Source organism: Callithrix jacchus, chromosome 3 (genome assembly GCF_049354715.1).
Source record: "Callithrix jacchus isolate 240 chromosome 3, calJac240_pri, whole genome shotgun sequence".
Taxonomy (NCBI): domain Eukaryota; kingdom Metazoa; phylum Chordata; class Mammalia; order Primates; family Cebidae; genus Callithrix; species Callithrix jacchus.
The window spans coordinates 106,562,296-106,588,610 of NC_133504.1; the positions used below are offsets into that span (position 1 = coordinate 106,562,296).

General features: G+C 33.9%; 1 protein-coding gene across 13 annotated transcripts in view; it reads right to left on the reverse strand.

The window, feature by feature from the left end:
- CCSER1 (coiled-coil serine rich protein 1) overlaps positions 1–26,315 on the reverse strand; it is a 1,385,530-nt gene that overhangs the window by 532,160 nt on the left and 827,055 nt on the right. For 3 of the 13 annotated variants that reach the window (XM_035294545.3, XM_078366827.1, XM_078366828.1), the window contains one exon: positions 22,109–23,214. The exons of the other annotated variants lie outside the window; for them this stretch is intronic. In XM_035294545.3, coding sequence (XP_035150436.2) covers positions 23,068–23,214 — 147 coding nt within the window. In that variant the 3' untranslated portion in view covers positions 22,109–23,067. Of the gene's footprint in view, positions 1–22,108; positions 23,215–26,315 lie in introns of those variants that run through there. 13 annotated transcript variants of the gene reach the window in all.

A 26,315-nucleotide genomic window follows, 5' to 3' on the forward strand; every position in this document is an offset into this window, starting at 1 on the left:
GATTAATAAAATAATGTATACAGATGACTTCAAATTTATGATGGCTTTTTTTTTTTTTTACTTTACAATTGTATGAAAGCATTCAATAGAAGCCATACTTTGAGTACCCATACAACCATGCTGCTTTTCACTTTCAGTACAGTATTCAACAATTACATGAGACATCCAACACTTTATTATAAAATAGACTTTATGTTAGATTATTTTGTCCAACTGTAAGCTAACATAAGGGTTCAGAGCACATTTATAGTTAGGCTAGACTAAACTATGATGTTTGGTAGCTTAGGTATATTGAATGCATTTTCTTTTTTCTTCCTTTTTTTTTTTTTTTTTTTATAGAGACGGGGTCTCTCTATGTTGCCTAGGCTGGAGTGCATTCACAGGTGTGATGATAACACACTACAGCCTAGAACTCCTGGGTTCAAGTAATGCTTCCATCTCAGCTTCTCAAATAGCTGGGACTACAGGAGCATGCCAGTGCACCTAGCAAATAAAATTTTAACTTATATTATTTTCAACATATAATGGGTTTGTCAGGATGAGTGCAACCATATCATAAGTAAAGTAACATCTGTATAGAGCACTTATCATAATGCTGACATATACTAAGTAGTATTTATCAATTACTCAATAAATTATTAAATACCTACTACATGCCAAATATTATAATATATATTAGTGATTGTTTATGTCTTCTCAAAATTCATATGTTGAAGCCCTAAATCTCAGTATGGTAACATTTGGAATGGGTACCTCTAGGAGGTAATTAAATAATGAGGATGCAGTTCTCATAACAGAATTAGCACCCTTATAAGGAGACTCAAGACAGATGATTTCTCAGTCACAAGGCAGCTATCTGCAAACCATAAAGAGGGCCCTTATCAGGAACCAAATTTGCTCATACTTTATCCTAGACTTCCTAGTCTCCAGAAGTATGAGAATTAAATGTTTGTTGTTTAAGCCATCCAGTCTATGTATTTGTTACAGCAGACCTAACCATGTAAGACATTAATATACTGGTGAAGAAACTTTCAAGAAGCTTACATTCTAGAAGAGAGACAAAAAAAAAAAAAAAAAAAGGAAATAAGCATAATAATATCAGTTGATGAGATACGAAGCAGACAAAATAGATTAATGTTATAGATCATTAGTTATCCATTATGGCTGCAAATTAAATCATCTGGAAAGCTTTTAAAAATTGTGATGACTGAGTTCCACCCTGGAATAATTTAATCACTCTCTCAGGTCTGTGTTCCATGCACACTGCATCTAAGATGCACCATTATTAACAATAGTAAAAACAGAGAGGAGCAATCTGTAAAGAAAGGAACTGTGTTGAGATTGATGTATACATAAAATTGACTACATTTACATCAAATATCTAAAGAAAATAGACTATTTGGATTAACATTTCAGGACTGATAGAGAGGCTGGGACATAGATTTTGGAAGCAACAGTACATAGTAGCAGTTGAAATAACATATGAAGATGCCATTACCTAAGCAGTATATTTACAGTGAGGAGACTTAGAGTTGTGGACAGAGGATACTTATAGTGGCGCCCATGATGCCCACTTCCAGTTGTTCATGCCTGTATGTGAGCCCTACTCCTTGAAATTGGGAAGGATCTGTGACTTGCTTTTAAATAATAAATAGAATGGGCATGATTTGGGTATATGATTAGATGGTTACATAAGATTGTAGCACCTATCTTCCACGGTCTCCCTGGGGAACCCCATGTAGTAAGAATTGCAAGGGGCCTTTAGTTGCTGAGGGTGTCCTCCAGTCAATAGCCAGCAAGTAACTGAAGATCTCATAACCCTACAACCACAAAGAATTGAATTCTGCCAACAATACGAATAAGCTTATAATAACCATAATATCTTATAATAATCCTTTTCCAGTTGAGCTTCAAATAAGACCACAGTTTTCATGATTACCTTGATCTCAGTCTTGTGAGACTCTAAGCATAAGACCTAGCTAAGCCATATTTTAATTCCTAACCCAAAACAAACTGTGAGATAATAAATGTATATTGTTTAATTCGCTAAAATTGTAATATATTTACTTGGCAATAGGCTTTCTAGATGTGATAAGAAAACAAGATGACAGTTACATTAAAATGGTATCTATAATTTAATTTTAAATACTTTTGTATAAGCAGTGTGATATCATGCATGGGCTTATGCAAAATAATGGAATTCTCATTCTTGAAGTATCTGCTTTTAGACCTTAAATTCTAAGTGTGCTTGAAACATTTAAGCACCAAAGAACATTAAGATCCCCCAGTTAATGACGCAGGCACAAGTTTTGTGCTAGTGTAATTAAAATTATCTTCATGATTGGCAGAATTTTAGCAGAGATTGCTTTTGTAATAATTTACTTTCACAGCTACAGTAATTCACTAAAGTAAAACTAAAAGTTGTACTTAACCAGGTTGCCTTAGATCCTTCAAATAGGAAGAGCTTCAAGAACAGAACATTCAATACTCTGGAGTGCAATAAAGTAACAAGAAAGGTAATAACTAACAAATATTCTTTAGATTTGTCAACTAACTTCAATATTTACTCCAGAAGTGTCAGTGGTAGTAACATCCAAAGCCAGACTGCAGTAAGTAAGTGGCAAATAAGTGATAACAATGAGTGTAAACTATTCGTTCCAGAATCTTAGCTGAGGAAAAAGGAGAGAGATGGAGAAGTAGTTAGACTGCAACATACAGTTTTGTTGTGGATTGAATTGTATTCCCTGAAAAAGATATGTTGAAGATCTAAGTCCTAATCATGGCTATGACCATGACCTTATTTGGAAACAGAGTTTGCAGATGTAATTAAGTTAAAATGAGGTCATATTCGATGAGAGTGGGTCCTAGTTCAATATGACTGGGATCCTTAGAAAAAGAAAATGTAAACACAGGGAGAAGAATGCCATGTGAAGACATAGACATAGAGACGTAGAGGGAAGACAGCCTTGTGAAGCCTAAGGCAGAAATTGGAGTCATGGTGCTGCCAGCCAAGGGATGCCTGGAAGTACCAGAAGCTGCAAGACAAAGGCTTCAGAGAGAACATGGCCTGATGACACCTACAGAGCTTTCAGGCTTCTAGCCTTCCAAACTCCAAGACAATAAATTCCTGTTGTTTTAAGCCACCTAGTTTGTGGGTAATTTGTTATGTAATCTCTAGAAAACATACAAATTGATGAGAAAATAATCTTAGAATATGAGTGGCTTAAGTCTGCTCAAACTAAGGAGAAGAACACAAGGAAATACAGAAGATGAGGAGTCAATAAAACAAGAAGACCTGAAGGGAAGAACATCTTGGAAGAGACAAAACAGGATCAAGAGACTTCAACGAGACAAAACAGGATCAAGAGACTTCAACCTGCTGATCATTTCCTCACAATACTGCCTCAGTGCGTGTTTAAAGGGCAGTTCCTGAGCCCCAATATCTGCCTAAAAATTGCAGTCTTTGAAAGTGTAAGCTTGGATTCTGTAAGCTTATTGTGATCTGATCACACTTAAGTGTAAGAAACACTGATTTAAAGAGCAGGTAGTTAAATCATGAAAATTTAGAATTTGAAATTTTAAAATTCTACTACCACTTCCTAGTCTCACACTCAACCCCAGGTCTGTCTTTGACTAATATTCTTGCTGCTCCTATAAATGCCCAATTCATGACAAATCTACATATTTATAGGTGGTAATCGCCACGTTCATTTTCCCAGATAAATAGAAGACCTGTTTTCAACTTTAGGGTATTTTAGAAAGACCCAGGGAATGTATTGTACTTACAGATTTGTGGGCCCTACTGTCAGAAATTCTGATTCAGCACATCTGGGCCCAAGAATCTAGACCTGCAGGAAGCACTCCATCTAATTCTGAAAGAGGGGCAACCTAGACATGCTTTCCAGAAGCACTCCCTGATGAATATTCACTGCAAGATCAAAGCAATTGCAGAGTCTGATAAAGCAGCCAGAGTGCTGATGAAACTTCAGCAGCATTAAGAGCTGTCAACATTAAGAACTATAATATCTAGATCAAGGAAGGTAAGTGTCTATTCTCTGCAATGGCCAAACTGAGCATTGTGTTTGGTTATGTACATCATAATTTAAGAAGAACATGTCCTTATCATATGGTACATTTTGCCCCAGTGAGTAGAATTCATATCATTGAGGCCTAGCGAGATAAAGAGTTCAGGCCCCTGTCAGGGTGTTGTTCTATCTTGTAGCTGGAACAGTCTCCCAGAAACTTGGGAGATATCATGCTCTATTCTCCACTTGTAAGCACTCTTTGAACTATTTTACTGAGAGTTGCTTAATTTAAACAAATAAATAATTAAAGCATTTAATACGCAGTAGGCATTATGTGACAAATAAAGACCCATCTCATAATGTCACACCTCTTAAAGCGCTTTTACATTTCAAGATTGCATCTAGGTCTAAAAATCTCATGGACAAGACATCTTCTGGGTACCCTAAGGCACTAAACGTTCACAGGAAACAATAACCAAGTGCTGGAACCATATAATTTCTGATATTAATGCTTTACATGCTTCCAGATCATCCCTGCTTCCACCTCTCTTCTCTCCCTTTCCTACTTTCTCTATCTCTATCTCCCTCTTTTCTGGCAAATCTAAGATTTGTTTTTCCAGTTTAGTGGTTTCCAACACTGCTAAAGATCACAGTCATTCAGGGAGCTTTTGTAATACTCTCTGAAACTCTAATCCAAAGATCAAAAATAAATTTCAGAATGGGAAACATCTCCATTTTTCAGTCTTATGCATCTGACATTTCTAGGCATTCTTTCTTCTACCTTTCAAAAGGAAGATCACTCATCTTACTGTAGACATTACTTCTGCATGCCAGTCTGTTCTATACCCTTATAGCAGAAATCTCTTCAGGCATTCTCCCATTTAAAATGAAACCATTACTCTTAGAAGCTATCTCACATAGCTTAGTTTCCCCATTTTTTCTAATGTTCTGTATGGAGATGGATGGAATGTATTTTAAGTGAGGCTAAGCAGACCTTTTTCATTTTCCTTCAGAACAATATACCCCAGATGTGTTTCATTAACTCAGAAAAAGAACATGGGAATGGTAAACAATGATACACAAATATCTGCACTGATTATATTTCCCAGCAACTCAAGCTGTTCCATAATAACAAGTCTTAGTTTTATTTTTGCTGTAATATTTAAGAGGAGACTGAACGGCCCAAACACACAGGCTCCATGATTCTTCCCTGCTACAAAGAATAAAACCTCTTTTGAAGCCAAAGGAAAACGTCTCTTGGCTGTAAAGGTGGTTCAATATCCTCAGAATGTCAAGATCTGCCTCAAATTATTGAACATAAAATGTATCAAAGCCTTAGAAAACTGCATGAAACTTTTATGTTCCCATGTCATGGATTGCTAAATGGAATTCTTGGTGAATGTATAAAATATATATTCTGTAGCTTATTCTGGTGTTCAATACTTCATTTTCCAATTTGGAATGCTGTGTCTAGCAAAGTCTGTTGATTAGTTTACTTTCAAGAAGGGAAAGTAAAATAAAAACAATGATAGAAAAAAATAAAAAATAAACAAAACACAAAACAGACCACTAGTGTGTGCCAAATCTTGCTGGAGAATCTCATTGTTTACTTATTGTAATGGCTTCTAATTTTATATGTATTGTCAAAACTTAAAATAAGTAGTGAAAATACCAGTAACAAATACAATATGTGAGAGTTGCAGTAATGCAAATGAAACAAATTAGCCATCAAGTCTATTATATTATTATAAGTATTTATAGTTTTCATTTCTAAAAGGCAAAAATTAAATGTAAATAATACTGGAACCCTCCCATAACACAGACACATCAATTTTAGAAATATCACTTTATTTTATTTTATCAGATAAAAACACGATGATTTGCACCAGGAATCATTGGTTTGATTTAATGGAATCAAAATTTCCTGCTGACCTTTTACAAAGATATGACTATTGAGCGAGTCAATCTGGTAGAATAAGAACAAAATATATCAACATTATGTTAAATGAACTAATAAAATGTCGAGACCAGGACATTTAAGCTTTTTTTTTTTCCTGAGACAAATTCTCACTCTGTATCCCAGCTGGAGGGCAGTGCTTGCAACCACGGCTCACTGCAGCCTTGACCTCCCTGGCTCAAGGGATTCTCCTGCCTCAGTCTCCCAGGTAACTGGGACTACAACAAACACCACTATGCCTAATTTTTAATTTTTCAATTTTTATTTTTTGCAGTGATGGTGTCTCACTATGTTGCCCAAGCTGATCTCAAAATCCTAGGCCCAAGTGATTCTCCTGCTTCAGCCCCGCAAAGTGTTGAGATTACAGACACGAGCCACTATGCTTGGCAGTATAACATTCTTTATTCCAACTTATCAAAATTGTGGAATTTAGTTCTGATTTTATGCAGCATATCATCTTTCTTATAATTTCTAATAAAATATTGGCTAGATCTGTGAAAATCATAAAACCTGAATATTTCAAACAGAGGATATTAAACCATATAGGGTTTACATAAATAAATTTTATTCTATTTAGTAATATGATTTTGTTACAGCAGAACTTATCAAGCTTATCCTCTGGGTACCATGAACAGCTGAGGTGAATGAATTTGCATCCTCAGAGATCTGTAGGACACGTCCAAAGCAAGCTGCTATGACCTGTGCAACATATTTTTATGTCTAGTGCTACAGATTTTTAAAAAAGTGGTAATTTTATACAATAAAAATATAAGCTGAGTTGAAAAGTAATAAAAATTCAATTTTTTTCCTCCTAAATTATCTAGCAATTTAATAGTCCAGAATATGAATGAGTGCCTTGGTTCAAGTAGCATATATTTAAGAAGTTGAGCAACATTTGAAAATCTCAAAACACTAAGGGAAGTTATATTCCAAAAGGCTTTGTTTTGAACCAGATAAAAAAGATGCTTGGAATTAAGACCTACAGGAATAGGTAAGTCGAGAACAAGACAAAACAGTCACTAGGCAAATGTCATAAACAATATCTTGTTTTCTTTAGATTTTTTGGTGAATTATAAAATATTCACATGAAACTAAAAGACCCAGTCAAAGTGCTATGAAAGGGCTATGGATAAAGGGAAAATGGAAAAAGAAAGGCACTATTCTGAACACTAGATACAAAATGAAACATGAACCGCAAAATTCTACTTGACTTGCAAAACAGATGAACTGTAAAGGCCATATCCTGCCAGACAAACTTAAGCTTAAATTCTTTAGCACCAATTCATTCACATATATATTTTTCTAGATACAATCACAAGCTGATTTAGCAGTTAAATCCATAGACCGCATAAGCTCATGGACAGTTCTGGCAACTGATCTAATTCACAAATTCTGACCAATCCCTGCCTAGACTTCATTTATGTCCATATGCCCCTTACAACCCTGTGTCTAATTCAAGGCCCACAAACCCTACATGACTCTTCCCTTATTCTCTCTCTTAAGCAGGTGCTCTCCCTTACTCAGCAAGTTTACTAAATCCAACTTTAGGTGATTCACAGGATCTCTGAAGCCATTGTTATGCGGACTTCAGCAAATATTTTGTTATAATATCAAAATTGTAGATATAATCATGCCAATGATTTATGGTTTTTCCCTTGCAATTTAAATTTAACTATCTTCTCATGTCAAAAAGTGCTAGTATTTCTCCAGCCAGTTTTTTAACCAAGACCAACTCAAACTTTATGACTGACACATTTCCTCAGATTTTATTCTGAGCATTATTGCACGTGGTTTGGTATCTAACCAGCCTCCACTCTCTAAGTCTGATAACCTCAGTCTTTTCCTCTCCTATTCACTTGGTGTGGAAGGCTTCTTTGATTTAGAGATCTCTCTAACTGATCCAGGCATATGATATATTTAAATACAGGTTCATATATGTACTCTATAGTTTCTTAGCATTTTTTGTTTCAGAAATAATCAGGTGTTTTAAATTCATTTATACAACTGAAGGCATTCAACTTTTCAGACTACGTTGTATAACTCTTGACTTCTACTCAAATAGAAATATTCACAAATATTAATGTATATTAAAAATATCAAGGTTAAAACTAGTCACAGTAGTTTTGAATACAAAACACCAGTGAAACAGTCTTCTTCCAGTATAAGTTTAGAGAAAAAGACAAAAAGCAAGACTCCAAAATGTTACCAAAAATTGATTGAAAAATTCTCCTTGGAATAGTGGCAAACACGGGACAAAGATAAAAACTTTGGTTTTAATAAGTAAAATTTACATTACAAATAGTGCACATGCTTTGATTTACCAAATGAAGACATACTTAACATGACAAAAATCAAACTAATGAAGTTTTATGACTTCCTTTACATGTCTAATCAATTCATCTTACATGTTCAGCTAAACTCCTAATAGACTGTCAGTTATGGGTTCTCAGAATGCAAAAATAATAATCACCCAAAATATACTAACTGATCTACTTAACATTATTAACTAGCACTATGTCTAATCACACAGTTACTGAATAAGAAATTCTACCCTGAATGTATTGATTAACTGCTGTAATATTTTTGCTGTCATAAATATGGCTCCTAACAATATTCTGCTATTTACTAATTGAACAAGTTATTCTGTTTCTTTTCATTTTTTTTCTTTAATTAACATGTTCCTAAATATAAGTGGGTGGTCAGTAGCTGCAGGAAGAAAATTAGCTGGTGAATTACAATTTTATCAGTTAAATAGAAATGAATGGCAGCAAAGAGACATGTCATTCAGATGATGTATAATAAAAAGAAAATGTATGTATTACTAATACTGAGAGTCCAGAGGAAGCTCTTTCATTGCCAAAAAAAAAAAGTTAGTAGTACTTTTTGTATGGCAGATCACAGAGCTGAGGACAATGAACAGATATTTAAGGGAGGCACTATTACATTGCTGTTAAAGACAGACTAAATTTGGAATTTCACTTTTGCGAATATTAACTGTGTGATTTTAAGAAAGTAACATTAGGCCTTTACAGCTTTGTTTTCTTATCTTAAAAAGTTGGCCAGATATTTTATTACATATGTAAGAGTAACCACTAAAGAAGAAAAAAATATCCAGTGGCTTTCTAAACAGTAAAGGTTAAAAATAAGGAATAAAAGCATATCGTTTCAACAGAGGCAAGGAAGAAGAATAAAAAGAGGCAGAGAAGAGAAGCAAGAAACAATACAAAATAAGATGTAGGTCTGTCCAAATATCATTAATTACAATTACAAAAAAAAAAAAACAACAGAAACTCACTTATTAACAGATAATTTTGAAATTATATTTACAACAATTTTTTGGTGTTATATTGCTTACCAGATATACATCTAAAATGAAATGACAGAGAGAGGTTGAAAGTTACCTCTTCCGCTCCCCATCTAATTCCTTCCCAATCCAAAAGCACTCAAGCAATTATTCTGCCTTCGCCTTTTCCACTGACCAGAGCCTTCAGCTTCACTTAGTCAAGGGAGATGGAAGTTGGGGGCAGGGTTTGGAAATCAGTCAGACGGTAGAATTTAAGGCAAAGCATATTTATAGGAGTATTTTGGTAAGCTACATAACAAAATAAATAATAATTCACTAAGAAACTAAATCTGACTGTGTACACATCTAGAAAGAGTGTGAATGTTTATTTTTAAAAGAGATGCAATGGATATACTAATTTTATTTTATTTTTGCATTCTAAAGCACTTTTCTACATTGTTTAATAACTAGTGCTTAGTAATTCCGTCAACTTTTTCCCCCTTTGTGCTAACTGGACACCACCCCATTAAAAGAGATCCTGATTAGCTTAAGTCAGTAAGTTAGTGATTGGTCCAGGCATGAGGGCTAACTCACCTAAAGAGACATTTGTTTAGACTCCTCCAAATTAAGCTCCCTTGCGTTTCCCATGTTTTCAAGGCATGAAGTTGTTTTCTCTACTTATAGCGATATTGCAACCAAGAGGGGAGACACTAAAGCTACTGGCAGCCACTACCAGAATCCTGCTTGGATAATGTACAGCAAGGAGACAGATCCTTGCCTACATGCAACTAGAATCAAGTTATACCACTTATTGCTAAAGCCAATTTGAGTTCTCTATCACTTGAAAATGAAGGAATTATGCCTCTATTTTTCTTTAAGTTTACTGCAAGGATAAAGTGAGATTATATGAGTTATTAACATAGTACTTGGCACATTGCACTTTCTCAGTAATGCACATTTAAGGACAAATGGTGTGTGAACAGCGTAGACAACAAAAATTGTTTCAGTGGTTGCTATCAACATTCATCCTTCTCCAGTATGCATTTCATTTTACTTCAATCCAGCAAGTACTTATTCATTTGAGCATTAACCCAACCAGTACTGGAATTTATTACGAAGAGGGCATTGTGCCCAGGACTGTCACTTACACTGAGAAATATAATAATGGTTACTTCAACAATGTTCCTGATACAAGAAGAGAGAAACCAGTACTTTAATGAACTGAATTACTTGTCATCCCTTAAGGAGACAAGCATTAAGAGAATAGTCTAAATAGTGTGTGATTATGTGCCAAACTGCATGGTATACAGGCAAATAAGTGTAATAGATATTCCACTAAAGGAAAATAATAGTTCACAGAAAGATGAAATATTCTCATCAGAAAAATGCCTGAGAGTTAAATTTCGTTAGGTAACATTACAGACTAAGGGTGTGAGAAAAGAATGTCTAATAGCCCAAATGTGTAATTTCGACTTCCTTCCCTTTGATGCTTTTTGTTTTTTTGATATTTGTAAGTTACTTATTTCCTTAAATTAATTTGAATTGTTAGTCTTGCTTGAAAACACCAAGATCTTGCTTTATGACATTCTTCTGGGTTCTATGTTATTAATAAGCACTGTTAAAACAGGACTCTTCAGGCATTTCTAGCAATACAAACTCTGGAGAGAGTCCACAAAACATTTAGAGAGAAGATCACAGATTTTCAGTGATGAAGATAAGCTGGAGGCCACATATGCAGCTCTCTCCCCAAATTATTTATAGTAAATTTCACAAAATAACAGAGTTGCTGATTTCAAAAATCTGTTTAGTATATAAAGAGAAAAAATTAAATTAGACTGGGAATTTGAGGTAGTAGAAATATGTTTTTTAGGCAAGGAAAGAATTACGTGTAAATACATAATCATTAAAAACAACATGAGGTGTCTATTCTCTACAAAAAGCTGACAACTTAATTATTGATTACATTTATCCAAGGGCAAAAAAAAAAGGGATTCAAATAGAATTGCTTTTATTTTAATATACTCCAAACTGTTAAAAGGTTATGATAGTGATTCATGAAGGAATGTGTTTGGGTCTCTGTGCTGGAGGCAGGGTGGAATGAATATGCATCACATAAGTCATGCTGCTGACTGGTAAATGAGAGGGTTTAAGGAGAGGGAGATTGATTGAGGTCGTGGAAACCTGAGGAAATGCACTTAGATGCACTCCTATAACTATCAATTGTGTTCTTGGCCTAAAGGTGCAAGAGTGAGTATGGGTTCACTGGTCTGCTTCTTATTTTGAGTTGTTTTGTTTTGTTTTGGCTTTAGGCTGTCAAGCCTCGGGAACCTATTACAGAAGTCTTATTAGAGAAGATCTTTTCTTACTCTTTTCAGCCATGTACATTCAAAGGAATGACCTTATTTTCTCCTTTGTGGGAACACCTGTTAGTTGAATTTTACTTTCTTTTATGAGAGCAGTTTGTTTATTTTAGGCACTTTTATATTAGTGTGTTGTAGTTTATGATATTTTGCAGAGTTTTTTTGTTGTTGTTGCTGTTGTTTAGATACTATCATTTACTTGTTAAAATATGGACGAGCAAATGGCAGCCCTTCCTTTGTCCTCACCCTGTTGGATCTTGTCTAGCATTCTATAATATCTTTCCCATTCCGGTCCTAGACTAAGCCTTGGTTAAAATCCCAAATTACATGTGAGAAGTTAATTTTTAAAAAATTCTGTTAATTTATGCTCATTTCTATGAACTGAGTATTTGTGTTCCCTCCGTTCAAATTCATGTGTAGAAACCCTATAGCCCAATGTAACAATATTTAGAGGTGGGGCCTTTGGGAAGTAAGTAGGTTAAGGTGAAGTCATGAGGATGGAGCTTCCATGAATGAATTATTACCATTCAAAGAAAAGGAAGACATCAGATACAAGAAGATATGTCATGTTATGATACAAGAAGAAGGTAGCCATATCTGCAAACCAGGAAAAGAACCCTCACCAGATAGAATTCTGCCAGCATCTTGATCTTGAATATCTCAGATTTAAAAATTGTGAGAAACATTTGTTAAGCCACCTAGTTTATGATATTTTAATACAGCAGCCTGAGTTGACTACGACACCCATTTTGTTAAAAAAAAAAGTCTCTGTTTTAAGAAATATTTGGACTTACATCAATTCTCCAAAATCTAACTGCCTAACTTAGGCCAGTCAACAGGAAGAATTCAAGATTATGCAAGGGTGCAAGAACACAGAGACAAGCCTGAGCTCAAATGTAGCTACTCTTGTGCATCAATTTTGGGACTGAGAATAAAGTGCTTTACTTCTCTTAGCCTTAGGTAATGCATCTATAAAAATGTTTATACCATCCACATCATTGAGGAGACCTCATTTATGCTATCCTAATTGCTATTACTGTTTCACTTGATGAGTCTTCTTTGTTTGAAAGTGCCTTCCTCCTTCACACCTCAGATAGTTATCCTCTTGAACTTGGGTTCCCCATAAAAAACAACATTCTTCCAAGATGATGTGAACTATTTTCAGTTTAAGTGTTCTTTAAAATACTCAATGTGTGTCTGTATGTGACAGGAACTCCTTCAGGTCTTTGGAGTTCATGAGTAAATAAAACAAATCCTTTCCCTTGTCATGTTTTAATTTTATATTTAAATAGCTGCTTCATTTTCAAGGAGCCCCCACCTACAAGCATCATATGGTTGCTTTGGGGATTAAACATGATCATATTTGCAATATTGTATCTATGAACCATCAACAAATGTTGATTCACTTTCAGAATGGAAACCCTTTGGTTTTACTTTAAATAATATTCAACTTCAATAAATTTTCTTCTGTGTATAAACTGTATGTATTTGGGTTTCCGTAGAAGCAGATTCTGAGAAACATATTTGAGTACAAATAGCTTAGTTAGGAGCTGATACTAGGAAATGCCTATACTTTTTCCTAGTGAAAAGGGAAAGAAAAGAAAAAAAGTTTGTATTGTCAAACATGTTAGCAATCTAGACAATTAAAGCCTAATCCCATCAGGAAACTCTAAATGTCATTGCAAATCTCACACTTCAGCATCTGCCCAAAGGTTTAGGGAGGTGAGTATTTATCCACCAACTTCTGTAATTGTTTGAGGGCTTCCCCTAGAGAGAGTTAATGACCTTCTACTTCAGGCCTTACTGCAGAGCCCTCCTGGCAAAAGTGATAGCTGACTGGAATTTGCACCCACAAGCATAGAAATGACAATTAATCAAGGCATATAGGCAGGTCACCAATAGCATGCACTACATGAAATTCTAGATAACACTCATTATCATGAAAGAGTAACTGTGCTAGTTAGAGTATTCACCTCTTAATATAGCTCTGGGGCAAAATCTGCTCTGGGATTCAAAATGGGATCTTATTTCTCTTTGTATTTTGGTCCAGGCCTTCATCCTGACATTCCTCCCTTCAAGTACATTTTTCTATGCCTTCTCCATAATCTATCCCTACTTTCCCTCTCTCTCCTCTCCTCTGGCTCCTGTCCCACTCCCTCCATCTCACGATCATAAAATAAGATCAAATCCTATTAGCTCAGTCTCAGTCTCCAAGTGTTGTTAATACTGACACAGTATCACTGCTATCACAACAACCCAAAACTGCAATATCATCCTAACTAGTCTGCCAGTTTCTACTCTGTACCTTCTAGGGTTTATTGTTCACCAAGAAGTCAAAGTGATTTTTAAAAATCATAAGTCAAATCACATAATGCTTGTGTTCAAAACTTTCTTTTCTTACTTACTTACATCAAGGCCTACGAGGCATCACTTGTTCTGTGTACTCGCACAACCTTAGATTACGTATCTCTTACAGGTCTCGCCCTGCTCAGTCCACTGCAGCAGGGCACACTCCCTTTTCTCAGAGCTATCGTATATCCCCATCATTTCTCCAGATTATTTGGAGGAGCTCCTAACTGGTGGAGCTTAGGACTATACAGTTTGAATTTTCAGAACCCCTGTGCCAGGCCTTTTGCAACACTGTTGCTAGTGCAGTTCCTGAAGGTTTTGCCTTTTAAGTAAAGTCTCTGATTAAGTATCACCTTTCCAGAAATAACTTTGCTGAGCATTCTATCTAAAATAGCATCCACCCTGATTATTTATCCTTACTAAACTTTATAGCATTTAATGCTATTCACCATCATATCCCATATCAATTTATTATTATTTTTTAGTTATAGTTTCATCACTTGAAAATAAATTCCATGTGGACAAGTACTTTATCTGCTTTGCTTACAATTATATCCTCAGCACCTAGAATGGTGCTATGTCAGTCAGCATATGCTAGGTTATGCCTCATTAACAAAACAACTCTGACATGTTATGGCTTAACACAGTGAGAGTATCTTTCCTCTCAGTCTACACAGCCAATGTAAATGTGAAATGGAGCTCTATTCATCACGATCACTTAATCACCAGACACATATAGGTTCCAATGGCATGTCATCTGCAATCACTTTGATATATAAATTTATTCAGAAGTGACACGAGTTAAGACTCCCAGTCAGATTTCATGGGCTGAAGAAAGTAGTCATATGGCAGCAGGTGGAGAAGTGTAATTCTCTCAAGTACACTTGGGAACAGCCTTAATAATTACCAGAAGTCCTTAGCTTATATTAGGTAATCAGAATGTACTTGCATAATGAAAAAATAAACTGTCAGGTTGAATAGGCCACACACTGTATGAACAAATTTGAAGATTTTTTTATAATATCTATCCAGAAATACATGTAAACATACTACATTTAAAATATAAGATATTTTATTAAATAATAAGATCATGAAGTATAGGACCTTATCTCTTACATTCAGATCCCTAGAGCCTATTATTCTTAATACATGATAAGCCCACAATATATCCTTGATGAATGACTAAATGAATAAATAAGTATTAAGATAATGTGAGGACTGTACTAGTATCTAATTAGCTTTGCTTTCAAAAAATATTTAAAATACTTTGTATATATACACACCTTAAATATAATTTAAAAATATATAAATATATGTATATATGCACATATTACAATAAAGCAGTGCATAATTACTCATTTTACATCAGAAAGTATAACTTAGAACTATGGAAAGAACTGCTGTTTTGTTTTAGGATGCTAGAAAATTGTTTGCTTTTTTCCCCTCTTCCATAATAAATTTATAATTCTATTCAATATTTATTGTACTTAGGGAGACACTTAACCTTGTTTTTAATTGTCATAATGTTTTGTGACAGTAAAAGATTACCTCCAAAATGGAATACTGGCATCCAAAGAACTGTTTTTGAAGTGAAATTTTACAGGAGCTGAACTTCATCACACAGCTTTCTAAAGACTGTCACATAAACAGTTCCCAACAACGACTTCTTCACAAATCATGCATACAAAATATATAAACTTCACATTCTCCAAGGGGACATCATCTAACTGAACTGAAGCAAAGAGAAAGATTGAATTTCAGTCTATAGATCCCTCATTACAAAGCTAATTTTGAGATTGCAATTTCAATCTCACTCTTATTCATTCTTGTTCAGTCTACAGAATTATTTATTATTTTCTTATTGAGAAGCTATGTGAGGACATTCAACACATTCTCTGAATTTAAATTAGATGACTGTAACATAAATACATTAATTAACTGCAGATTTAATGAAGCAATAAGGAAGAAAAGAAAATAATAGACATTCTGGAAAGACAGACTCTTGAGAGGTATTTTTAAAGTAGCAGATTAGGATCTACTTATGCATGCTGACTGCAAACTATTGTTTATGGAAAGTATTTATTCAGAGCTTTCCATAATTCAACATTTTTCTGGGAGCTCTGTGTACATTAACTCTTTGAGTTCTCACAAAACCCAATAAAAATATTATTATCCTATTTTTACCATTGAGGAATGCAAAATATAAATGATTAAGTGACTTCTTTGAATATACCAAGGTGGTAACTTGGTTTGTACCCACACAGTTTGGTTGCAGAATCTGTGTGCTAGGTCATTTGCTATTAGTCCAGTCCCTGAAAAAGCATTCTATGAAAATATTTGAAAATATCTACTCATATTTTAAATCTAGACTATAGATCAATGAACATCCAGCCAAATGTTTCATCTATTAGATGTAATTTGCAGATATCAGAAACCCCTAATGTATATGTATTGCAACTATTATCAGTTAATTAATGACATCACTGAATGCCTGTTGAGTACATCATAGCGCATAGGGCAATGAAAAGGAATTGAGAATATTACAGCATTAAACAGATACCAACAAAATGAAAATAATATTTAAGTAATCATTATAATGTTTGCTTATGAATTAATCTAACATCATCTCTTATATGTGTATAAATGATGATGGAGTCAATATCCCAGCCCAAAATATTGACAGTGAAAAAGAGTGGGAGTGGCATGGCAGATATATAAACAAATGATTACGGAGGGTGATGAAAAATGAGACCACATGGACACAGGGAGGGGAGTACTAAACACTGGGGTTTTTGTGGGGAAAAGGGGAGGGCCAGCGGGGGGGGAGCTGGGGAGGGATAGCCTGGGGAAAAATGACAAATGTGGGTGAAGGGGAAAAAGGAAACAAAACACACTGCCATGTGTGTACCTATGCAACTGTCTTGCACGTTCTGCACATGTACCCCAAAACCTAAAATGCAATAAAAAAATTTAAAAAAAAGATTATGTATGCTATATTGGAGGTTCATTCAAGTTATAAGAAAGCAAGATGAAGATGCTTCACAGAGAAAGTACCTTTGAGCTATATCTAGAAGAATGAATAGGAAATTATCTGTCTAGTTAGTGTATTCCCATTCATTCACATATATGACATATGTATGTACATAAAATTGCAAATATACCTCTTCAAATTTATATGCCAGCATATGCAATTTGAAATTATGTAGAAAATTACAACCCCATCAATTCGAGTACATGCAATTAGTATATAAATTAATATATGCATTTATATGTAATACAAATACATATGTATTTATATATATTAAAATGTTAAAGATTGCTTTTAGCTGCAAGTATCAGAATGCATAATGAACCAATGGCTTAAGCAAGTTAGGAATTTAGTTTTTTATTTTTATTTTTTTGCCAATATTAAGGTACATGACTCAGGGCTGGGACAATCTTCAAAATGATATCAAGAATCCTGATGCCCTCTGTCTTTCTGCAAAGCCTCCCTTAGCATCAGGCTTTAGTTTAGATTGTGTTCTCATTGTCACAAGTTGGTGGTTTTACCTCCAGCATTGTATTTTTATTCCAAAGATGAAGAAGGAGAAAGGCAGAGAAAAAAAAGGTGGGTACCAACAAAAACTAAACCATTTTAAAGAAGTTTTTGGGAAGCTTCACTCAATTTTTTCTGTTTATATTTTTATTACGTACATCTGCGTCTCATGTCATCTCTACTTTCAAAGGTTGCTGAATGAATGCTGAGAATGAGGCCTGTCTATAAAGAAGTTCAAAATTTTGCCAGTAGAGAAGAAATGGCAAATGGTTTCAGAGAGGAAATTTACTGTGTGTACCACAGTAAGGAACAGTCATAGAAAATTAGAAAACTATAAAATATTATGGATAAATAATTATCCATACTTTCATCATCTATACTTGCTGATAATTTAATAATCTGAAGTCCCTGGAAATATTTTCTTTGGCACCATTTCCTTTATTTTTATTTACTTACAGTATAACTACAACATACTTTATTTAAATACTCATTTGTTGTTGACCCTGTGGATTAGTTTTAGATTTTTCAATATTATAAATAATGTTTCAATTATTATTTTAATCTTAAAACGTATACATAAACTTGGTTTATATTTTCAGGTGAATTTCAAAAAATACAATTACTGGGTTGAAGGCTATGACTATTTTTTAAATCCTAATTCTTACTGCTAAACTGCTTGACCAAAAATTATTGCTACTTACTTTATAATAGCTAAGTATATCATTTGATCTATAACTAAATTAGATATAATTTTAAAGCCTTTTATATTATATATATATATAAATTAAATCTTATTTTATTTGCATTTTGGTAACTGAATATTTTTTCCACTTTTGCTTTCTTCCTGACTTGTGTTTTGAATTTGTTTTTTGTAAATTATACATTCATTTCCTTTTCATATTAATTAATTTGATCCATAGTACTTTTCTTAATATGTGTCTAGTCTTTTACGGTAAATTAAAATATTAATTCTGCCTATCAAAATCTGTGGCAAATATTTTCCTTAGGTTAATTGGCTTTTCTATACTAATTATACTTGTAACACAAAAAATAGAAATTAGAGCAAACTGAACCAATTTCAGAGATAAACCTCTGACTTTTTAAAATGAAGTCACCAATAAAAAGGGAGTTAAATGAGACGTTAAGGTCACACAATTAATAAAAGGCAAAATTAGATTTAGACTTGCTACCTACTCTAAATTCCCAGTGAAAGTCTCTTTTCATCATCCAACATTGTAGGGCTTTGGGAATGTAATAACAACAACATCATTCTAATTTATTATAATTAATATAATGACTATTTTGTATTCAAAAAAATTGTTTACTTTCAAATACTGCTACAAATATATATAGGATAGCTCTTTGTTTTAAACAAACACATTGCTAATTGTTTTAAACAAACACATTGCTAACAAGGTAAAAATATATAGGTAATAATGTGATGTTGCAATATCCTTACATAGTAACTGGATTTTCAACTGTTTAGCAACAAAAATAACAATGACAATGAGGACCATATAACTACTAATAACATAATGACCTGGCAGAGAGAAGTTGTAGTAACTAGTGAGCAAATTACTCAGAGACCCTGTTTCCATGTTTGATAGTTTCATTACTCATTAGGTGTCTATTATTGAGATATAAATCACATACCATAAAATTTGCTCTTTCAGTTCTTTCATTATTTTACTATTTAGAAAAATTACATTGCATAAACTTAAGTGTACAACCCAAATTTTTTTGTACAGATAGTAAAATGGTCAATATAGACAAGCGAGTTAACATATCTACACATCTCAATTTTAAATTTTGCAATTATGTGTTTTCTTAGTATCTCAGCAGAATTGTTCAACATACACCACTAATTCTAAGAAATTTTCCTCATCTGAAAAATAAACCCAAAACCCATCAGCACTCATTTCCTATTCTCCATCCTCCTAACCCCTGACAAATGCAAATCTACTTTCTGTCTCTATGGATTTGCTTATTCTGAATATTTCACATAAATTGATTTATATAATATGTGACCTTTTGTGATACGCTTCCTTCAGTAAACATGTATTTTCCAAGGTGGATCTATATTGTAAAATAGATCAGTATTTCACTACATGTTAAGGCTGAATAATATTCCATCATATAAACATAACACTTTGCTTTATGGATTTATCAGTTCATGTATATTTGGATTATTTACACTTTTGGCTATTAATAAGGCTGCTATGTACCTTGAACACAAGTTCTTGTGTGAAAGTAAGTTTTCATATTATTGGGTGTACACTGAAGAGTGGAACTGTTAGGTCATTTGGCAATTCTATGTTTAACAGATTAAGAAAGCATCTTACTGTTTTCTAAAGTGGCTATACCATTATATAATCATATCAATGAAGTAGGAGGGATTTTCCCATACACTTGCCAACAGTTGTACTTGCTATCTTTATTATTATTATTATTTAGCTATCCATGGGTATGAAGTATGATTTCATTGTGATTCTGAATTGCATTCCCCTAATGGCTAAAGGTGCTAAGAATCTTGTTATGCATTTATTTGTATATCTTATTTAGAGAAAAATATGTTTATGTATTTTGAATACAAGTCTGTTATCAAACACATGATTTACAAATATATTCTTCCATTCTGGGGCTGTATTTTCACTTTCTTGAGAGTTTTATTTTTCTATAAAACAAATTCTCCCAGCTTTATCAAGTTGTAATTGAAAAAATAAACATTGTATAATTTGAATACACAATGTAATGTTTTGATATATGCATACAATGCAATGTTTTGATATATGTATATATTGAGAAATTGTTACCAAAATCAGGATAATTAACATATACTTCACTTCACATACTTTTTTTTGTAGATCTTCAGAACACTTAAAATGTACTCTGTTAGCAAATTTCAAGTATATAGTACAGTATTGTTAAATCTTGTCACATTGCTATACATTATATCTCCAGAACTTGTTTATCCTGCATAACAGAAACTTATACCATTTATCCAAATGCCTCCTCATTTCCTATAAATCCCAGCACCTGAAAACCACCATTGTACTAGCTGCTTTTATGAGATTATGATTTTAAAATTTTACATATGAGTGAGATTATGCAATATTTATCTTTCTGTGTCTGGCTTACTTCACTTAGCATGAACGAACCAGGAACACATTCTCATTTATTCATGCTGCTGCAAATGACAGGATTTTCTTTTATATGGCTGAATGATATTCCATTGGAGTGTATGTGTGTGTCTGTGTATGTATATGTGTGTGTGTGTCTATATGTGTGTGTCTATTTCTGTATCTTACAGTTTCTTTATCCATTCATCCATAGGCGGATATTTAGGTTGTTTCTATGCTTTTGTTATTGCTAATAATACTGCTATGAATGCAGAAATGCAGATATCTCTCTGACATACTGAATTCCTTTCCTTTGATATATATCCAGAAGTAGAATTGCTGGATTATGTGATAGTTCTATTTTAATTTTTTGAGGAATCTTCATACTGTTTTTCATAAAAGCAGTAACAACTTACATTTCCACCAACAGTACAGAAGCATTCCTTCTTCTCTACAACCTTTTCAATACTTGACATCTTTTGTCATTTTGACAACAGTTATCCAAACATCTGTTAAGTGATATCTCATTGTGGTTACGATTGTATTTCCCTGGTGATTAGTGATGTTGAGCACCTTTTCATATAACAGTTGGCCTTTCATATGTCTTATCTGGAGAAATGGCTGAGTCTATTGCCCATTTTTAAATTACACCTTAAGTTTTGGGTTACATGTGCAGAACGTGCAGGTTTTTTACACAGGTATACATGTGCCATAGTGGTTTGCTGCATCCATCAACCCATCATCTACATTAGGTATTTCTCCTAATGCTATCCCTCCCCTAGCCCCCACCCAAAAACAGGCCTCAGTGTGTGATGTTACCCTCCCTGTGTCAATGTGTTCTCATTGTTCAACACCCACTTATGAGTGAGAACATGTCGTGTTTGGTTTTCTGTTCTTGTGTCAGTTTGCTGAGAATGATGGTTTCCAGCTTCATCCATGTCCCTGCAAAAGACATTAACTCATCCTTTTTATAGCTGCATAGTATTCCATGGTGTATATGTGCCACATTTTCTTCATCCAGTGTACCATTGATGGGCATTGGGGTTAGTTCCAAGTTTTTGCTTTTGTAAACAGTGCTGAAATAAACATACATTGTAAACAGTTCTGCAATAAACAATCATTCTTTATAATAGAATGATTTACAATCCTTTGGGTATATATCCAGTAATCAGATTGCTGGACCAAATAATATTTCTATTTCTAGATCCTTGAGGAATCACCACACTGTCTTCTACAATGGTTGAACTAATTTACTCTCCCACCAACAGTGTAAAAGCATTCCTATTTCTCCACCTTCTCTCCAGCATTTGTTGTCTCTTGATTTTTTTAATGATCATCATTCTAACCGGTATGAGATGGTATCTCAATGTAGTTTTGATTTGCATTTCTAATGACCAGTGATGATGAGCTTTTTTTCATATGTTTTTTGGCTGCATAAATGTTTTCTTCTGAAAAGTATCTGTTCATATCCTTTGTCCACTTTTTGATGTTTTTTTTTCTTGTAAATTTGATTATGTTATTTGTAGATTCTGGATATTAGCTCTTTGTCAGATGTGTAGATTGCACATTTTTTTTCCCATTCTGTTGGTTGCTGGTTCACTCTAATTATAGTTTCTTTTGCTGTAAGGAAGCTCTTTAGATTAACTAGATCCCATTTGTCAATTTTAGCTTTTGTTGCCATTACTTTTGGTGTTTTAGTTATGAAGTCCTTGCCTATGCCTATGTCCTGAATGGTATTGCCTAGGTTTTCTTGTAGAGTTTTTATGGTGTTAGGTCTCACGTTTAAATCTTTAATCCATCTTGAGTTAATTTTTGAATAAGGTGTAAGGAAGGGATCCAGTTTCAACTTTCTGCATATCACTAGCCTATTTTCCCAATACCATTTTTTGCCCATTTTTAACTCAGGTTATTTGTTTTCTGCTATTGAATTATTTGAGTACCATATATTCTAGATATTCACTCCTTATGGGATGGAGAGCTTGCAAAGATTTTCTTCCTCCCACTCCTTAGGTTGTTCTTTTACTTTGTTGATTGTTTTCTTTGCTGTACACAAATTTTTTGCCTTGATGAAATCCTACTTGTCTATTTCTGTTTTTAGTGCCTGTACTTTGGGGTCATGTCTCAAAATCATTGCTCAGTCAAATGTCAAGCAGTATCCCTCTATATTTTCTTCTAGCAGTTTTATAGTTTTAGGTATTATGTTTATTTAATAGACTTTGAGTTGGTTTCTATATATAATGTAAGATAATGGTCCAGTTTCATTCTTTTACACATGGATATCCAGTTCTCTCAATATTATCAATTGAAGAGACTATACTTTTGTTCCCCTATTGTATGCTTTTGGCACTCTGTCAAAGATCACTTGACTATAAATATGTAGAATTACCTCTGCACTGTCTATTCTGTTCCATTCTTTTACACTCTGTCTTCATAGTAGTACTATGCAGTTTTGATTACTTTATTTTTGTAATATATTTTCAGATCAGGAATTGTGATGCCTCCAGCTTTCTTCTTACTCAAGATTCCTTTGGATATTCTGTACCTGTTATAATTCCATATGAATTTCAGAATTGATTTTTTCTGTTTCTGCAAAAAATGAGAAAAGATTTTGATAAATAATGAGTTGAATGTAATCACTTTGGGTACTATAGATACTTTAAGAATATTAATCTTTCCAGTCCATTAGCATAGGACATCTTCATTTATTTGTGTCTTCTTCAGTTCCTTTCATCAATGTGTTATAATTTTTAAGTGTACAGATCTTTCACCTCATAGTTAAATTTATTCTGAAGTATTTTGTTCTTTCTTGTGATATTGTAAATGATGTTGCTTTTTAAATTGCATTTTGGGTATCTAATTATTCATGTATAAAAATTGTATAAATTTAAGGTATATAACAATGTACTTTGATATATGTATACAATTGATTTTTCAATTTGATTTTATATCCTGTGACTTTATTGAATTATAATAGTTTTGGGTGGCATCTTTAGGGTTTTCTTCATATAATCTCAACTGCAAATGAGATTGTCTTGATTTATTTTTCTTGTTTAATTGCTCTGGATGGAACATACAGCACTATGCTGAATAAAAGTGGTAAGAGTGGAAACCTTTGTCTTGTTGCTGATCTTAGAGAAAAAGCATTGAGCTTTTCACTGTTTAATATAATGTTTTCTGTGGGTGTTTCATATATGGCCTTTGTTATGTTGAGGTACATTCTTTCTCTATCCAATTTATTGATAATATTTATCATGAGAAGGTGTTGAATTTCATCAATTTCTTTTTCTGCATCTATTAAGATAATCTGCTTTTATTTTTCATTCTGTTCATATGTTGTATGACATTGTTTTTTATATGTAGATACATTCCACAGTTAAATCCCACTTGACCATGGAGTATAGTCCTTTAAATGTGTTGTATTCTAGAATTTTGAAAAGGACTTCTACATCTGTGTTCATCAGGGATATTGGCCTGTGGTTGTCTTTTCTTGTAGAATATTTGTGTGGTTTGATATCCACTGTAATTCTGGCCTGGTAAAATGAGTTTGGAAGAATTCTACCCTCTTCAGTGTTTTGGAAGACTTTAAAAAGTGTTGGCATTAATTATTTTTTAAATGTTTGTGGAATTCACTAGTAAAACCATCCGGTTGCAGTCTTTTCTTTGTTGAAGGGTTTTGTATTATTGATTCAATCTCTGATACAGTTTGATTTTGTAACCCCACTCAGATCTCATGTTCAAATATAATCCTCAATGCTGGAGGAGGGGCATGGTGGGAGATTATTGGATCATGGGGGTTGATTTCTCCCTTGTTGTTCTTGTGATAGTGAATTCATTCTCATAAGATCTGGTTGTTTAGAAGTGTGTTACACTTCCCCCTTCGCTCTCTCTCTCCTGCTCTACCATGTGATGATTGTGCATGCTTCTGCTTCACCTTCCACCATGATTCTAAGTTTCCTGAGGCCTCCCTAGCCATGCCTCCTGTACAGCCTGTAGAAGCATGAGTGAATTATACTCATTTTCTATATGAATTATGCTGTCTCAGGTATATCTTTATCATAGTGCGTGAACAAATGCAATTTTGTGGATCTTTTCTATATTTCCAGCCTCAACTTCATTTACTTCTGCTCTAATATTTACTATTTCCCTCCTTCTGCTAATTTTGAGCTTAGTGTGTTTTTCGTTTTCTAGTTCTTTCATGTATATAGTTAGGTGGTTTATTTGCGGCCTTTCTTTTTATCTTAACATGGGCATTTATTGATATAAACTTCCTTTAGTACTTTTTTTTCTCACTGTATTCATTCTGTACATGGTGGTATGTAGTGTTACCATTTTCCTTTCTTTTAAGGTATTTTCCTTTAGATTCATTAATTATTTAGGAGTGTTTTGATTTCCACACATTTGTAAATTTTTCAATTTTCTTCCTGTTATTGATTTCTAGTATAATACTTTTGTAGTCAGAAATAATTCTATTGTTTCAATTTTCTTAAATTTGTTGAGACATGTTTTTTGACTAAACATATAATCTATCCTGAAAGATGTTCTAGGTGTGCTTGAGAAAAAAGTACATTCTGTTGCTGTTGAATAAAATGTCTGTCAAGTCCATTTGCTTTATAATGTCATTCATGTCTGTTGTTCCCGTATTTAATTTTCTTTTTTTAAAAAATATTTTATTGCATTTTAGGTTTTGGGGTACATGTGCAGAACATGCAAGACATTTGCATAGGTACACACATGGCAGTGTGTTTTGCTTCCTTTCTCCCCTTCACCCACATTAGGCATTTCTCCCCAAGCTATCCCTCCCGAGCTCCCCCTCCTGCTGGCCCTCCCCTTTCCCCCGCAATAAACCCCAGTGTTTAGTACTCCCCTCCCTGTGTCCATGTGTTCTCATTGTTCATCACCCACCTATGAGTGAGAATATGCGGTATTTCATTTTCTGTTCTTGTGTCAGTTTGCTGAGAATGATGTTCTCCAGATTCATCCATGTCTCTACAAACGACACAAACTCATCATTTCTGATTGCTGCATAATATTCCATGGTGTATATGTGCCACATTTTCCCAGTCCAGTCGATCAGCAATGGGCATTTGGGTTGATTCCAGGTTTTTGCTATTGTAAACAGTACTGCAATAATCATTCATATGCATGTGTCCTTATAGTAGAACTATTTATAGTCCATTGGATATATACTCAGTAATGGGATTGCTGGGTAAAATGAAATTTCTATTTCTAAGGCCTTGAGGAATCGCCACACTCTCTTCCACAATGGTTGAACTAATTTACACTCCCACCAACAGTGTAAAAGTGTTCCTTTCTCTCCACATCCTCTCCAGCATCTGTTGTCTCCAGATTTTTTAATGATCGCCATTCTAACTGGCGTGAGACGGTATCTCAATGTGGTTTTGATTTGCATCTCTCTGATGACCAGTGATAATGAGCATTCTTTCATATGATTGTTGGCCTCATTTATGTCTTCTTTCATAAAGTGGCTGTTCATATCCTTTGCCCAATTTTGAATGGGCTTGTTTGTTTTTTACCTGTAAATCTGTTTGAGTTCTTTGTAAATTCTGGATATCAGCCCTTTGTCAGATGGGTAAACTGCAAAAATTTTTTCCCATCCTGTTGGTTGCTGATTCACGCTAGTGACTGTTTCTTTTGCCATGCAGAAGCTGTGGAGTTTCATTAGGTCC